Here is an 18,511-nt window from a genome sequence, read left to right on the forward strand (position 1 = left end):
TATTTCCAGATCTAGGACAGCTTGAAAAAGTTGTTGGCATTGCCCCTGCTCTGCCTCAGCATTCTGAGAAATCTAAACGCAAAAGATAAAGATATGCTTAAAGAGGAAATGACATAAATTGATGATCTCAACAGGTTAAAAAACTTTGCCAAGTTTAATAAGAAAGGATAGTTGTTGCTGTGTAACACACTTCTGATTGAGTACTCTGCACACACAAAGGCACCCTCATTAGTTGCTAACTCTTTAAAAATCTAACATTAAAACACTTCTCACCAACCTGGAACATGGTTGCTGCAACACCAATATCTGAAGAAAACTATCCAGATGATAAGCAAATTCACCAATAACAACATCCACTAACTCCACATGCACAATTTCTTTATCTGCCTCTTTAGCTGCTACAATTTCAGCTCCTTTGAACTACTAGTATCACACTCTGGCACTCCATAAACACTATCTTTATCTCCCTTCCACCTACTCCCACCCATCTTTGCATAATGCAAATGTAACTATGCATCTCCTCTATAACAAGACATCTGTGCTTGTCTTTCTCTATCATACTTTTGCCTTCAACATCTAGCATAAAGCCACCTCTCCCACTCAGTTGAGAAGGGGAGGGGTCCTTTCTTTTCCTGTTTTACTTGTTACTTAGTAACCTCATTAGTGCTGGTGTTGCATAAAAACCATCTAGTACACACTATAAAGTGATTGATGTTAAGAAGAGCATCTAGATGTAGAATCCATGTCAAAACTGACATTGGGGGCAGATGCAGCTCATCAGATCCTATCAAACTATCCAACCCATGCCAACATGAAAAACCGATGTGGAATGATTATGAAAATGCTCCATCCACTCAAGGCAACCCAATAAACACATGCAAACACCCCTCTTGTCTCTGTTTATGCACCTTCATATCCTGCATTAAATACTTTTACACAAACATTCCTTCGCCCTCTGCCTAACCCTATAATGAAAAATAAAATACTGACAAATATTGTAAAGTATCTACTATTTTCACTCATCTTGATATCACCTTTATCTTGAGAAATATTGATTTCTCACACTGACACAGAGTGCATTAATTGACTGGTATTTATTTCTGTGACCTGGACAAGTGAAAGATAAAGTTAAACGTAGCAGAATTTGAATTCTAGAAACAGAAGAATAAACACAAATAATCTTAACACTCTACTGTGGGACAGATTTCTGCTTGTGTCAATTTTTTTCATTGTTGTATAGTCTTATACCCTTTCTGTTGTTAACTACTCAACTATGAATTAAGAATGAAACTTCGTTTTTGTCAAACAGGAAATCTAAAGCAAGCAAAGGAATGTCATATTCAGGAGTACAACATAAATGTAACACAATTAAAATATATATACATAATGCATTCCCATCTGTATGCATAACGAGTGTGGCACTGGGTTATGTGATTAAATATCTTGATTCGAATCTTGGAAAGTTGAATAAACACAATTAACCTACAAACTACAGCTACAATCAATCAACAGATGTTGTCAGAATGTGCAAAGCATTACATAAAATCAGCTTTTATTTACACAGGCAGACATGGCTGTGTGCTTAAGAAGTTTGCTCCACAACTATATGGTTCCAGGTTCAGTCCTACTGCACAGTACTTTGGGTATGTGCTTTCTACTATAAACCCTAGATCAACCAGTTTTCTTGTGAGTGAATCTAATAAAGAGAAACTGTACAAAGCCTATCGTGTATGTGTGTACGCGCATGCATGTACACTATTGTCTTAATATCACATGCTGATTGTCAACAAACATTATTGTCATATAGGCAGTGTCACTTGTTTGCAATCTTCTGTGAAAAGTTGTTCAATCATTGTATTGTCCATGTTCAAAGGAATAGGGAAAATATTCCCGGATTGATGAGAGAAAAGAGCATTCAGCCACTGAAAATCTGCCTCAATGAATTTTGTCTCATCTATGCAATCATGGAAAAAGTGCTCCCAACCGCATGGTTCCGGGTTTAGACCCACTGCATAGCACCTTGGGCAAGTATCTCCTACTATAGCCTCAGGCTATATATATTCTCTCGTTTTTTCGATCTTTCATACATTCATTCGCCATTCATACTTTTAAATGTATTATTTACTAACAGCTAGTCTCATAAGCTAACCATTTAAAATAACCCCCTCCCTCTTTCTCTCTCTCTCTCTCTCTCTCTCTCTCTCTCTCTCAGCCTTCATTCCTCCCTAATTCTTCGTGTAATTTTGCTAAGATAATTTCTCGCCTCTTTCTTTAGATGTTTAATTTAATTTCTTCATACAATCTCCCCAAATTAAACCTTGCTTATTTATGGTGCACCTGCCCTTTCCTGCCCCCACTACCAATACTGGACATCTCCATCTCTCTCTCTCCTCCCACCACCATTACCCAATGTGTCTTCATTCCCCCCTCCCCCCTCATCACTGGTGCTGTTCTCTATACTACCTGCACTCTCACTCTCACTCTCTCTCTCTCTCTCTCCTGGGACAAATGCAACTAGCTTAGCTACCCATCTACTCAACCAGCTATCTTTCGTTTCGTTCTGTCCAGAAATTTGCCAACAACTACCCAGTAATTTTCCATGGACATATCAAAGAGAAAGAGAAAGCTGGGTGTGTTTGTGTGTGAGCATGCGTGTGTGTGTGTGTGTGTGTGTGTGTGTGTGTGTGTGTGTGTGTGTGTATGTGTGTGTGTGTGTGCGTGTGCACGTGTGTGTGTGTGTGTGTGTGTGTGCGTGTGCACGTGTGTGTGTGTGTGTGTGTGCGTGCGTGCGTGTGTGTGTGTGTCTGTGTGTGTGTGTGTGTGTGTGTGTGCACGTGTGTGTGCGCACATGTATGTATGGATGGATGAGCTTGTTTCCTCTCATTCTCTCTCCGAACCCCACCTCCTTCACTGGTGGTACCCTCCATCATAACTGCAATCTCCTCTCCCTGGACAAATGCAACTAGTTTAGCTGACACCCTGTTTAATCTAACACTGAAATATCCATATTTGCAACACCAGTAATGCTTAAATTTGCATTTTTACGATGTCCATAATGCTTATGCTTACAACGCCACTAACACCCACTCCTACCCCCAGTAGGGACAACAATCCTAACACGCTTGAATTTTTGAATGATGTCAGGTCGGAAGTGAGAACAGGTGAAGCATGCCTAACAAATGAACACGACAACCTCCCTCTTCCTTTCAGGTGCTAAATAACATCTCTCCTCTCCAAGCCTCACCCCGCATTCCGTTCCCAATTTTCAGAGTTGGCACTGTCAATGTAGGCACACTGAAAGGTAGGTCTAGTGAGACAGTAAAAATGCTTGAAAGGAGACGTGACGATGTATGCTGCATACAAGAGGTAAGATGGAGAGGAGCTTCAGCTAGGGTCCTCACAGCAAGGCACATAGGTATAAAATCTTCTGGCAAGGTAACACAGATGGAGTAGGGGGTGTAGGCATACTCCTTGCAGAGAAATGGGTGGATAAGATCATAGAGGTTGTCAGGGTATGTGATAGAGTGCTTAAGCTCAGGCTAGTCCAGCAGAACAGTACAGCTACAATTATCTCTGCCTGCGCCCCACAAGCAGGCCTATCAAATGATCAGAAGGATCATTTTTATGATACCCTCCCACAGGCTACTTCAAAGATAAGTGGCACTGACCTCATCTTTGAGGCTGGAGATTTTAATGGGCATGTTGGACAGCAATCCAGTAACTTCACTGGTATACACAGTGGGGTCATGGTGTTGGTTCCCGAAATGAAGAGGGAACCAGGCTATTGGAGTTCTGTGATGCATGTAACCTTTTAATCTGAAACACTAGCTTCAGAAAGCCAGACAGCCACCTGATAATCTACCAATAAGGTGACTGCTAGCCAGATTGATTTCATCCTCACCAGACAGCGGGACACAGGGTTGCTCTTAAATACAAAGGCCTTCCCGGGTGAAGTATGTACCCACCAGCATAGACTAGTCATTGGTGATTTTAGACTCAAGGCCAGAAGGATGCCAAGAAGCAGACCAATCCAGAAAAGAAAGATTTGGAAGCTAAAGAACCCATCACATGGTCAGAAATTTAAGGAAATCCTCATTAAGAAATTTGATGAGAGGGAGGAGGAGCTACAGACCTTGAACATAGAGGGTAGCTGGAAATTCCTCCTGGACAGCTTACTAGGTGCCACAGACCAAGTCTGTGGATGGTGCAAAGTCCCTTCCAGAGCTAGAGTAACGTGGTGGTCGAATAATATGCTAGACAAAGCCATTAGAGCAAAGAAACAGGCCTCGAAAGCCTGGAAACCCTGGAAGAGTGGAGGTAGCAGGGAACTGTACCAGATAGCCAGGAGGGAGGCTGGGCGACAGGTATACATAGCTAAAGGAGAAGCAGATAAGAAGTACGCCAATTTCCGGCAACGTGAGGACCAATGAACTGAAGTATTTCATATTGCAAGACAATGTGTGAGAGAAAATTGTGATGTCACAAGAGAGAGAAATGTGTTTGCATGGATGATGGTGCACTTGCTTTTAATGATTCTGAAAAGAAAGAGGCTTGGACAAACCACACATACACACACACACACATACATACAGCTGGACAGTGATATTTGTTAACATTTCATTATCAACAAATCAACCAGTAGCTCTGCACTTGAAGACAGATAAGGTTTAGTGACAGGGAAAGCATCTGGTTGGTAAATTAATACTTCAATAATAAATATTCATCTAACCCACGCTAGTAAAGGAAAATGGACATAAAACAAATAAACAAACAAAGCTAAGGATTAATCACTTGGGAACTCCACTAAGTGGCCAATTCTTATCTTAAAACTCATATCATTAAAAACCAACATTGCATGCACACATACACACACACACACAGAGTTATGTATAATAAATGACTTACTTGGTGTGAAAGCAAATCTGTATTTACATAGTTCACAGTACTCCTTTTTGCTGTATTTTAACCACTGGACCAGGCTGCAAGTAAAATATATTATTTTTATCCATTCTTATAATACGATAATCTCTAACATCAATGTCAGTATTATTACAATTAGGTATTCTAATGCTCCAACTCATAGTTTGCAGTAGCAGCGTACTTATTTACATGAATACTGGCCAATTAATGGCAGTAAACTCTCTTATGATGACCAGCTAGAAACAGCAACAACAACAAAAAAAAACTCAAATCACACCCTACTATCTGAAAAAGACAAGGACACATTGCATAATATAGTTTGCGATATATCATGCCATCAAAGAAAGAAACAATACACATACTGAACACTTCTGATCATACACCTACTCAATCAGAGCTGACCCAGGACTCAACAGCAACAACACAAATGCTAGCCACCCTTTTCACAGCCAAATAATTCTTAACTGAAAACAATTTTATAAGTCACTCAGGTGCTTCCATATTAGGCATCCAAACAGCAGCATACAACATAGAAATGCTATACGTGTTACACTGCTCGAGAGAGGTTTCTGACATAGTGGGGCTAACAATCCCTATTTATACTTATGCATTGCTAACTGTTCTCATTCCAATTTACCTGACATTGTATTCTTCTTAACATTTCTGCATATCTAAATTAACACCAAACAGTTTTGAGCAAAAATATTTTTGTTAGGTTATGTTCCAAATACTCAACATTAACTTAACAACAGAAACTGTATTTTACTAAGTCTTCCACATACACAGGCTTGTCCTTTCAGGTACCAGTGCCACTTAAAAAGCATACGTGCCAGTACTGCATTAATGCACTTGTGTTGGTGCTATATAAACACACCCATGACAGTAACACGTAAGAAGCACCCAGCACACTCTGTTAAATGGTTAGCATTAGGAAGGGCATCAAGCCATAGAAACCATGCTACAACAGACAGTTGGAGTCCAGACATCTCCCTGCTAGCTCACTCCATGTTAAACTGTCCAACCCATGCTAGCATGGAGACCAGATGTAAACCATGATGGACATGAACAGGATTTGAAATCAGAAAGTAAATGGTCATGTAGTCAAGAAGTTCACTTCTCAGCCATATAATTTCAGTCCCACTGCATGGCATCTTAGGCAAGTGTCTTCTGCTAGATCCCCGAGTTGATCAATGCCTTACGAGTGGTGGATGGAAACTGTAAGAGATCCCGTAACATGTACATAAGTACATGCATATTTATATGTGTGTATCTTTGCTTGTGTTTGCCCCACTACCATCACCACTTCACAACTAGTGTTGGTTTGTCTATACTTTCATAACTTTGCAATTCAGCAAAAAGGTACTGATAGACTAATAGGTTGGTTCAATCAACTAAACCTTTCAAGACGATGTCTCAACATGGGTGCAATCCAATGACTGGAACAAGTAAAAGAATAAAAGAATTTAAACTTATCTACGAATTACATAAAGGAAAGAGAAAGAACGAGAATTTGAACTTCAATCCCATATTTTTATTTTAAAAATATCATCCTTCTTTGTCTTGTTTTTGCTGACATGTTATCTCCCAGTTTTCTTATATCTCTAAATTCATCAAAAACTGTATGGAGTTGGGTTGGTTCTATGTTGGACAGTGCTACACAGAATACTCAGGATCACTTACTGAGATGGAAACATAATCTCTGAAGCCCTGAGAAGAGCCAGTCTGTGCAGCCTGCAGGAGATTGTGATGGAAAGAAAAATGCAGCTTGCAGGTTATGCTTTCCGACTGCCAAGACAAGTACCTAAGACAGCTATACCACAGAGGCAAAGAAAGAGATAGAGAGACCCTAAAAGACAAGGTGTGCAACCATCAAAGTAGATCTGAAGCAGCTTATTAGCATCACATGGGAAAACACAGGCAACTATGCTCAAAACTAGGATGATCGGAGACATCTTGCCATCCAATGTACAGGCAAACTGTATGGAAGGAACTAAGACCTTCAGGATTATCAGATTATCAGGATTGTCTTGCCATCTAATGTACAGGCAAACTGTATGGGAGGAACTAAGACAAGTTTCAAAAATCACTGATGTTTAGCAAAGGAAATGTGGATATATCATACCATTTCTTTTCATGCACAATCATCAATTTTAATATCAGCATCAATAAACTATGGAATACTTACCAATCCTGGTGTATGAACTTGATACTTCCTGTACACACACATGGGTGGTAAAGGGGTTTGTCAGGGGTCCCCTCTGACCGACACACTCGGCAAATATCTAAAAAATATAAAAAGAGTCATGTCAATATATAAAGACAAATATTTCAAATGAACATGTTAATGTTAAACTATACTTTACATAGAAACAGTACAAAATTGCATTTGATAATTTAAGCAGGGCCAAGAATTTGTTTCATCCAACATCTGCTTCCAGGTTCACTTCCACTGTGCAGCCCCCTGGACAAGAACCTTCTACCATAATCACAGGTTAAACTGGCTATATACAGTCCAAATACTCTTTTTTTTTTTTGTTCAAACTGACCAGGTCCAGAATCTTACACCTACCCAACATTGTCATTCTAAAAATAAACAGTTAATTATTAAAATCTCAAAATTATGTGAATAATTAAGCATTACATTTGATGTAATATTCTAAAAGATAAAGGGTTAATGAATATTTTGTTAGTGGAATAAACCAGGCAGAAACTGTCATATATGTATATGTGACACATGTGCATATATATATATATATAACACACAAACATATATAATTCTTTAACAAGGATGTTATTGACAGTGACTTTCGGCCAATTAAAACATTGTCAGACTGCCAGGCTAACGATGGTTTAGTAAACTGAAACTTCAAAGTCAGTATCAATAATACTCGTTTAAGAGTAATAAATTTGTACTGTATAAAAGTATAGAGTAACCCATCAGATTAATTTAAGATTGTTTTTATAACTAAACATAAAAACATTAACACACTTACATGTATATATATATATATGTATACACGATGGGCTTCTTTCAGTTTCCATCTACTAAATCCACTCAAAAGGCTTTGGTCAGCCCAAGGCTCAAGTAGAAGTCGCTCACCCAAGATGCCATGAAGTGGGACTGAACCCGGAACCATGTGGTTGGGAATCAAGCTTCTTACCACACACCCACTCTTGCGCCCATATGTATGTATGTATATATATATATATATATATATATATAAAATCATCATCATTTAACGTCCGCTTTCCATGCTGGCATGGGTTGGACGGTGTGACTGAGGACTGGTGAGTCAGAAGCTGCACTAGGCTCAATCTGATCTGGCAAAGTTTCTTTCCGGATGCTCTTCCTAACACCAACCACTCCGACAGTGTAGTGAGTGCTTTTATGTGCCACCGGCGCGAGGGTCAGTCAGGCGGTTCTGGCAACAACCATGCTCAAAAGGTGTTTTTAACATGCTACCTGCATGGGAGCCAGTCCAACGGTACTGGCAACGACCATGCTCAATTGTTGCTTTTCACATGCCACTGGCACGGGAGCCAATCCATGGCCCTGGCAACGATCACGCTCAGATGTACTTTTAACATTCCACTGACACAAGTGCCAATCAGGTAGTACTGTCATCGGCCACGTCAGTGATTTTGATTTGATTTCACTTGCCTCAATAGGTCTTCACAAGCAAAGTTTATTGTCCAATGAATGAGGGGTATTCATAAGTGGACTGGTTACACCCACTGGCATAGGCCATGGGCTATGGTCTCACTTGGCTTGTCGGGTCTTCTCAAACACAGTATATCTCCAAAGGTCTCAGTCACTAGTCATTGCCTCAGTAAGGCCCAATGTCCGAAGGTCATGCTTCACTACCTCATCCCAGGTTTTCCTGGGTCTGCCTCTTCCACGGGTTCCCTCAACTGCTAGGGTGTGACACTTTTTCACACAGCTGTCCTCATTCATTTGCAATACATGACCATATCAGCGCAATCGTCTCTCTTGCACACCACATCTGATGCATCTTAAATCCAACTTTTCTCTCAGGGCGCTTACACTCTGTCATGTATGCACACTGACATTACCCATCCAGTGGAGCATACTGGCTTCATTCCTTGCAAGCTTACACATGTCCTCAGCAGTCACGGCCCATGTTTCACTATGCACACCATATATTGGGAAATATACACTGCATATATTTCACTGTATATTGGTTAAAAAAAAAACAAAAAAAGCAGTGCTCTTCAAGTTTCAGAAATTCACAGATTCCCCTATGTCAACCTCAATATCAGAAATTCAGTGAAATAGAAGCCTGTAACCAACAAAGCTATTGTCCTCATTTTATGATATGTCCTCGTCTGCTAATGAATTTAAACTTGAAAACTATTTTACTTTTATCTCTAAAACAATATTGTTTTTTAGAGCTAGGTCAACTTTGATGAAGCAGTTCCAGACATAACCATTCAGCCTTTAATATGCTGATATTGTTAACGCAGTGAGCTAGTAAAAATGTTAGCACACCAAGCGAAATGCTTAGCAGTATTTTGTCTGTCTTTACTTTCTGAGTTCAAATTCCACTGAGGTCAACTTTGCCTTTCATCTTTCGGGGTCGATAAATTAAGTACCAGTTGTGTATTGGGATTGATCTAATCGAATGGCCTAATCCCCCAAAATTTTGGGCCTTGTGCCTAGAGTAAAAAAGAATATGCTGATATTGTTGCTGCAGGCTTTTAATGTAAAAAACAAAAATTGTGTTGCGATTTTAGTGCGTTAAGAGTATGGTATATTGACATGTTGAGATTATTTTTATGCTTACTCCTAACAATGTTTAAATGGCAATTGCAAACAGACATATGAAGGCTCCAACAGTAAAGTGAATGTGACATCTATCTTTCAACTGAGTAGACACAAGTAACATGTAGCTATATACTTGCCTAAGAGAACTACACAAAGTTTGCAGCAAAGTTTTAAAATCACTTTAGGATAACAGCTGTAATGTCACATTTGAAACTAGTTACATACACACTTCCAACTAACTGCTTCGTTTTGACATGAAGGCATTCAAACAGACAGACAGCTGTCATGGTAATGATGACAACATTAACAGAACAGTTCCATGAAATATTATCAAATTCCAGTAAACAGAATAGTAAAAAAAAATAATAAACATTATTTAAGCAAACAGTTGTAATGTATACATTTTTTCTTTCATCACACTATAACATTCAAGACAAAGAAATAAAAATACATTTATCAACTTTAATGTACCATGATTCCATTGGTAGAGTAATTTGGTCCAACAATGTATTTTATATCCTGTATCATCTGACAAGTGAAAGCTAAGCCTCTAGCCAGATCTAACATTTTTTTTTTTTTTGCTAACCTTTGCTCTGACTAACATTTTTTTTTTTAATTTTATCATTTGAAGTCATATCTATTTTCACTAAACATTTTATTATAATATAGTTAATCAGAGATTTATGTTCTCACCCAGAATTCTTTAATTCCATTATATTTAGCATTTGAATTCACAAGGTTGTACTTTGTCACAGAAATTAGTTGTCTTAAATAAACTTACAAAATATTAGGTTCATTTTCCTTGCTTTGAAATCAAAGACAAAATGCCACAAAATGCCAGACACAGGCATGATTGGTTAAGAAGCTTGCTTTGCAACCACAAGATTTTGGGTTCAGTTACACTGCACAGCACCTTGAGTAATTGTCTCCTACTATAGCCCCAGGCCAACAATGCCATGTGAGTGAATTTGGGAAAAAGAAAATTGTGTAAAAACCCATCATACATGTGTGTGTGTACATATTATAAGTACATGTGCGTATGTCCCTCACCCCACCACTTGACAACCAGTGTTGGTTTGTTTATATCCCTACAACTTAGCAGTTCAGTAAAAGGAACTGATAGAATAAGCATCAAGCTTTTTAAAAATAGGTATTGGTGTCAATTTGTTCAACTAGGCACGACAAAGCAATGCCTTTGCATGGAGGGAGCCAAACGACTTAAGTAAAAAGTAATTTCATATTTCAGTTTTCTTTTGTTTTTTTTATTATTACATCATCAGGGTTTATGTTATTCTTGTAGCTGTTGGTACTCAAATTAGGTTTCCAATCCAAGGATAATTTTGTATCTTAACATACTGCTTCTTCTTGCTACAATCCATGAATTGTTTCTTCTACTCTTATCTACCAGTCACATTGTACCCTGCAATGATTATAGCAATTGTTATTCCTCTTCTGATGAAGCCATACTTTTATTTCCCCTTTAAATTGGAATACTAATATTTGTTTTGCAATTTAAACCAATCTGGATCTTAGACCGACAAACAAAATCTGATCAGGAAATGAAATAACAAAATGAAAAGTATCAAAATGAAGAGAGAGAAATACTTAAGATATTGGTCAAAGTCTGATGAAAATATAATTAAATTTCGAAAAGGTACCATAGTGATAATAAACAACTAACCAAATGTCATTTAAACTGACTCAACAAACTGAAAGAGTGATGTATATAAGCCAATGAAGAAGCCTCTAAGATGTCACATATTCTGGAAGAAATCATCATCATCATCATCATCGTTTAACGTCTGCTTTCCATGCTAGCATGGGTTGGACGATTTGACTGAGGACTAGCAAGCCAGAAGGCTGCACCAGGCTCCAATCTGATCTGGCAGAGTTTCTACAGCTGGATGCCCCTCCTAATGCCAACCACTCCGAGAGTGTAGTAGGTGTGCTTTTACATGCCACCGGCACGAGGGCCAGTCACACGGCACTGGCAATGGCCACATTCAAAAAGGTGTTTTTTACGTGCCACCTGCACGGGAGCCAGTCCAGCAGCACTGGCAACGACATCGGTCAAATGATTTTCTAATGTGCCACCAGCACAAATGCTAGAAGGCAACGCTGGCAATGATTATGCTCAAGTGGTGCTATTTACAGGTCACTAGTATGGAAGCCAGACAGCTGCTCTGGCAATGAACACTCTTGGACAGTGCTGTTAGTGCTCCACTGGCACAGGTGCCTGTCATCGAGTATGGTTCAATTACGATTTCGATTTCACAACAGGTCTTCGCAAGCAGTTTAGTGTCCAATGAAGGAGAGATTGGCATGGGTGCCAGTCGTCGGATTTAGTTCGATTTCGATTTCACGCCATAGTAGCCATATATACCTTCAATCGGTATGCCATCAAAAAGAGAGGAAGAACACACTGAATAATGTAGTTCTAATAAGATTATACCTAAAGAAAGATGACAATGATCACAACTAGAATGTATTGATCACCAAAAAACAGGGTAGGCTGCTGATTAAAAATGTTAAGACTTTCCCTAGTGAAGAAAAGACCTAAATTCAGAGATTTTCCACCCGTCTTCTGTCATTAATCTACATAAGTTTAATGTATTTTACCATTTACACCATTGTTCCTGTGCAAAAAAAATACAGAAATAAAATTCACAGCCAACATAGAGGCAGTGAAAAACAACAGGACAACTTCATAACTGAAGTTTTGCACAAAAACTTTGATGAAGTAGGAGTGGGGAGATCACGGAACAAAAGTTAACTATCAAAATAAACATGAAAGTAAAACAATATAATGCTAAGTAATTTATTTATGCACAAGACCAAACAAAAATGCTAGAAGCAGTATGAATGGAAACTCAGCTGATTCACTTAGCCAACTAGTTTATTTAGTTGAAAAGTTGTTCAAGACAACATGACATATCTATGTGGTCACAAAGTGAACAAGGCTTGTTCAGTAAATAATGGGAATGAGTCTGTGAGATTCATTCAGAATTTATTAAAAACTCTATTGAATCCTTCCTTTTTTTGTGTAAGATATGTTTACCCCTGCCATTTAAATGTTACTGGACATTATGTTCTCAAGTCCTCACACTCATAGAGTGACTACTCACTTTCTATGGCATGTAAGTAACTGAGATCACAACATTCTTCCATCAGCCCATCACAAGGTAACTCATTTACAGTTGACAAAACTGGAGTAATGTGAAATGAAGTGTTTTGCTCAAGAACACAACATACCATCATCATCACCATCATCATTTAACATTCGTTTTCCATGCTGGTATGGGTTGGGCGGTTTGACTGAAAAATGGTAAGCTGGGGAGCTGCACCAGGTTTCAGTTTGATTTGGAATGGTTTCTACAGCTGGATGCCCTTCCTAATGCCAACCACTTCAAGAGTGCAGTGGGTGCTTTTTACGTGCCACCAGCACGAGTGCCAGTTATGTAACACCGGCATCAGCCACAACTACGATCTCACTTGGCTTGACAGATCTTCTCAAACACAGTATATAACCAAAGGTCTCAGTCATTTGTCAGCTAGTCCAATAATCAAAATCATGATCTTATGATTGTGAGTGCAACACCCTAACCACTTGACCAGTGGTCTCCAAACTATTTAGACCATTGACCCCCTTCATGGAATCCTTGACCCCACATCGACCGCCAGGCATGTACAAGAGAAAAAATAATTAAGTAAATGTGCATTTATCAACCCCTTGAATAGTCCCATCGACTTCCAGGGATTGATATTGACAACTCTGGAGACCCTGCATGGAATGTTTACTCCCAGGAGATAAATTTATCCCAAGTTGAGGATCATCACTGAACCAGACAGTGTCAAAGACAAGAAGACAAACTGGAGAAAGAAGATATTGAAGCTAAAAAGCTCCTGCAACAGTATATAACATGCAAGAGTTCTATATGACAACACTAATAAGAAAAAGAAAGATGACAACTGAGAAGTTCCTACTAGACAAGATATTGTGAGCTACAAGCCAGATTAGTGGATGAAACAAGGTTCCAGTATTAGATAGGTAGAGGGTGACATGGTGATGGAGTAGTGCATTAGACAGTGTCAGAAAAATTAAAAGACAAGTCTGTAAAAGGTAAAGAAGGAAGAAAAGTTAGACATTAAGTATATCTAGCAGAGGAAGCCAAAAGTAAAACAAATGCCAGTGTTTTACGTGAGGACCAGAGATATGAGGTGTTCTACATTGCAAGACAATATCTAAGTCAGGACATCATGAGCAAAAAATTGGGTACAGAACAATAGCAGTACACTTGCCTTCACCAATACAGAGAAGAAACAAGGAAATGGTAATACAAGCAACTACTAAATGAGGAAACTTAAGGGTAAATGTTAATGCAATAAAGGGAGTGACTATTGAGACCGACTGCTCTATGTTAGATTGGCTATTAAGGATATGAAGATAGACAGCAAGCCTATCACATACAGACACAGTCATCATCATCATCATTTTTATGTTGACTTCCCAAGCTAACATGGACTGGACATGTTATCATAGTCCAAGTCAATTCCAATTCAGAGTTACTGCCCGTCTAAACAAATCAGGGAATCACATCTTGCTCATGTTTCATTCTGGAGTTGGTTTCTACTGTTGGATGCCCTTCCTATCATCAACTTTATACAGAGAACACACATACACACACATGTATCTGCCAACAAATCTAGCAAAGGCTGCTTAGTGGAAAGCATCCTGAATAAGTTTACCTTGTTCGTCCAAAAACAGTAAAGGACACTGAAGAAAACAAATAAGTTTCCATAAGAATGTTATAAATATTCTCAGTTTGAAATTCAAGCAGAACCAGATCTTCTAAATGCCTATGGTGACCTTAAATATGAGTAATTTCGATAAATATCTAGAAATACATGTCCATAAACCTGAGTCTAAATGTATACTATATTTTTTTAAAACAAATTTATTTTTATAGCACTATAAATCATCTTGCCATCATTTTACATTCACTTTCCATGGTGGTATGGGTGGGATAGGTTGTTACAGTTCTAGTCATCTTTTATTAAAAGTTGCTCCTCTTATAGACATGTCATACAGCTTGGATGCCCTTCCTAGATACAAACCACTTTACAGAGTATATATTAGGTGTCATTTTCTCTAAGTTTTCCTATCTTATCATTCCACTTGCATTTGCAACTGCATTTCTATTTAACTCTTTAGCATTTGAGCCAGCCATATCCAGTCCAAATATTCTACCCGTCTTATGTTCAAACTGACCTGATTCACACCTACACTACAAAATCATCATATAACACGAAATCTTAGAGACAAGCCATGATTAATTCAAAACAATGTGAACAAATAAAAAGGATTACAATGACATTTCTGCAATATCTCTCTTCTAATTCGCAATTCCATTATTAATTGTGAGTAGCAAATAATTCATTAAAAGGAAGATTACATTTGGTCTTGGCTGTACCACTTCAACCCTTTCATTACTGTATTTATTTTGAGATGCTCTGTGTTTCTTTCAATTACTTTAAATATAATAAAGAATTTAGTAAAATAACTTACTTATCATTCAGCCAGTGTTAGGAACATAAATTGTGACTAAGGTTTGGTGGAAGACTTTAATTCAAAACTTAGAATACAAGACATTTGTACTTAGAGTCAGAGCTGGTTTCAGCCAGGTTGGTAACGAAAGGGTTAATTACCATTACCTGATACATTTTTCCCAGAAGCTGATGCATCACAGTTTAATCAGCAATGCAACAGAAACCGAATTTTATGGTGCAAGTTCAAATTACAGTCACAACTAAATGTAGTTCTTATAAACAATTCAATCCAAATGATGTTTCTTTGAATGAAGTTACTGAATGAAGTTACTGAAAAGACTTCTCACATTTATGTCCTTTGCTGACAAATGCAAGCATGCACTGAGGACAGCAGAAACAAATGAGCAGAGGCAACAAATTCTCAATGCTACTAGAAATACAGAAGTGAACATGAGGCTCACTTTCAAAATGCTGTAAGAGAGGTTTCACATAGACACTATGGAAACCCACTACTGCACAATGCCAGATAAAAAACTCAAAGTGGAAAGCAAAGAGAGACTAGATTTCAGCTAGACATACATGAACAGTAGAAGAGAGGTGTCTTCAGTTATGCTCCTGGACAAGAGCAGAGTTTCAATCGGCACTAATTACAGAATTTGTGGCACATACTTGGCCAAAAAATGGAAAGAGGAGACGGCTTCATTGTGCTAAAATGTTTATCTAACCAACCTCTGCTAATCTACCAAACCTCCTAAGACAGCTTGTTACTGCTACAAGTGAGGATTTTAGATATTTTTCTCAGAAAATACAATTCTGCTTTCCGAATGATTTCCTTTGGAGCCAATATCATAAGAGAGGAGAGACTCGTACCTACTTTGAAACTACAAGGACAATTCTACCAAAACTGATTTAGTTCCATTCCAACAAAGAGCTCTGGTTTTTGTAACTGTAGTTTGTTGAAGACAAATCCAAAATAAAATCACCATCTCCCCAAGTACAGAGTCTGACTTGATCAGGAGATGATCCATGCATAAACAGCAATACCAGAAGTGTCAGAGCCCACCTTAGAATTTCAAATTGTCAATGATGATTACAAGAGGCATTCTGGACATCATGTGCTGTTCCAATATATCTAAGTGACATGTAGTGGCTGTCATCATGAGTGGAGATCCCCATAGTAAAAGATATCATTCTGGAGTGCACAGACTACTATCATAAAAGATGAGATACACAGGTCAATGGCAAAGATGGCAATCATTTTCGAATACCATAAACCTCATTGCATGATTCAAGACAATTCATTTAACTACCTGCATCAAAATGAAACTCTTCCAACAGTTTAAAATAAACATGTTGCTAAGACAGTCTGAGAGACTATATTACATTAAAACTCATCAACAAGGGCTGAGAGAAGACTCTATATGTATTTACGAGACAACATCAATAATGGTGATGTTATTTTGAGGGCAGCTTAAAGGAAGATTACTGGTGGTCAACATTCTTTCTTAAAGTTTTACTGTTAACCTTCAATACATTCACACAACTTTAAATAGAAAGAAATTCAAGAAGAGGCCCTTCCAGGGTAATCAGACCATCAGTAGCATGATGTCACAGACAGGGTTTTCCTCTTAAACCTGGGAAAGATGATGGGTTTGATTACTAAGTACCAAATATTTGAACTGCCATGTGTCACATGTATGCCAGAGAATGGTGAATAGGAAGGAGTACTGTTGTATGCATACATCTTCAGCTGGCTAAAAAATATTATTCACTCCAATCAAATTGATTCCATTATATTAGCTGAGCTTTCAATATTGTTTAAACCCAAATAGTTCATGGTCCCTATGGTGTATCAAACAAGAATTTACCTTCTATGGAAAACAACAAATTCACCAAATTTCCAAGACTATTTAGCAAGGAAACCCAAACAGGTGTAAATATACATCCCACAGAAGAAGACCAGAGTATAGGAGCTTCCAAACTTTTGTTAGACAGCATGATATTTAAGAGCTGGATAGTTCTCTACTGCTCACTTCTGACCAAGACATCTAATGCACACATTCAATTTGGCAATTCAATAAAACCAATTACATATGTCCGCAAATATGCCAACAGACATTCTGATGCTCAAATCTACTGCAACGACTTCACCTAATTGCAGCAGGGAAAATACATCTGCAGTAATGACACTTTCTGCTTTGCCCATTCATGGAAGATACATCAGCTTTCAACAATTTAGTCTCTACTTGGAAAACAGCCAGTTTATTTTACTTCAGTAACTTTCACACAACAAATACAACATCCAAGAGAGACAACACTTAAGATATTTTTCAAGCTGTAGCAACATGATCCCTTCACATAAACATTGCTATGAAATGACAAGCAATAGTCAAAGAAAGCAAAATGTCTTTTTGAAGACAAAGCTAGCATAAGGTTTGGCACTAGCATTGGAAGAATGTATAATACACACCCCAGTCAACATGAATGCTTTCCACTATTTCTTTTTCTCCAGGAAAGGTGAGGTCGAAGTTCATTAAGATTTTCAAACAAATAGCAATATTTGCACTATCTACACAAAGGCATGCATTAAATTGGAATGCAAGAAAATGATGAACAGCAAAATACAACAGTGTCGGAAGTTACTGAATCTCAAACAGCCAAAAGTCATAAGGTTCTTTTCACACATGTGCAGCTTTTCGACATTCCTCCTGATATTCCAGTTTCCTCACATTATAAGAATGGTTCAATTTCTATTTTCTATACATGGATTTCTCCCAACATTCTCGTAGCAAATCATTTTTTCAAATCATTTTAAGAATTATCAGATTAAAAGAATATACGATAAAATATTATTTTCAATAATAGTTTGAAATGAAATACAAATGCTTTCACTTTCAATGGATTCTGTATTCTTATTCAAATTACATAAGTTACATCATTTACACAAATTATGAAATATATTCTTCACACTTAGCATACATGTGAAGCACAGCACAATGTCAACTTGGATTGACAAACAATTTCTTTTCATATCAGAAGAATAACTTTACATGATAAACCCACTAGTATTTTTATTAAACCAAATATGCACCTTGCATTCTGTTAGTATAAACATATACAATATAAATATACTCAGGCAATGCCTGTGGAAGGGATGTGGGGGTTAAAAATTTATGGTAGAGAGAAGAGAAAATTATCAAAAAACAAAAACAAACATGGTGTAAAAGAATGAATAGAAATGTAATGTAAATAGGATGA

At 37.9% G+C, this 18,511-nt stretch overlaps 1 protein-coding gene across 2 annotated transcripts in view; it reads right to left on the reverse strand.

Moving 5' to 3' along the window:
- The window catches only part of LOC106874637 (E3 ubiquitin-protein ligase MARCHF6), an 84,343-nt gene that overhangs the window by 50,831 nt on the left and 15,001 nt on the right, over positions 1–18,511 (reverse strand). For both annotated transcript variants that reach the window (XM_089351813.1, XM_089351802.1), the window contains exons 3-4: positions 7,106–7,202; positions 4,906–4,979 (exon numbers count right to left, since the gene is read on the reverse strand). In XM_089351813.1, the coding sequence (XP_089207939.1) occupies positions 4,906–4,979; positions 7,106–7,202 (171 nt within the window). The remainder of the gene's footprint in view (positions 1–4,905; positions 4,980–7,105; positions 7,203–18,511) is intronic.

The sequence above is a fragment of the Octopus bimaculoides genome, chromosome 1 (genome assembly GCF_046866305.1).
Source record: "Octopus bimaculoides isolate indiv1 chromosome 1, ASM4686630v1, whole genome shotgun sequence".
NCBI lineage: Eukaryota > Metazoa > Mollusca > Cephalopoda > Octopoda > Octopodidae > Octopus > Octopus bimaculoides.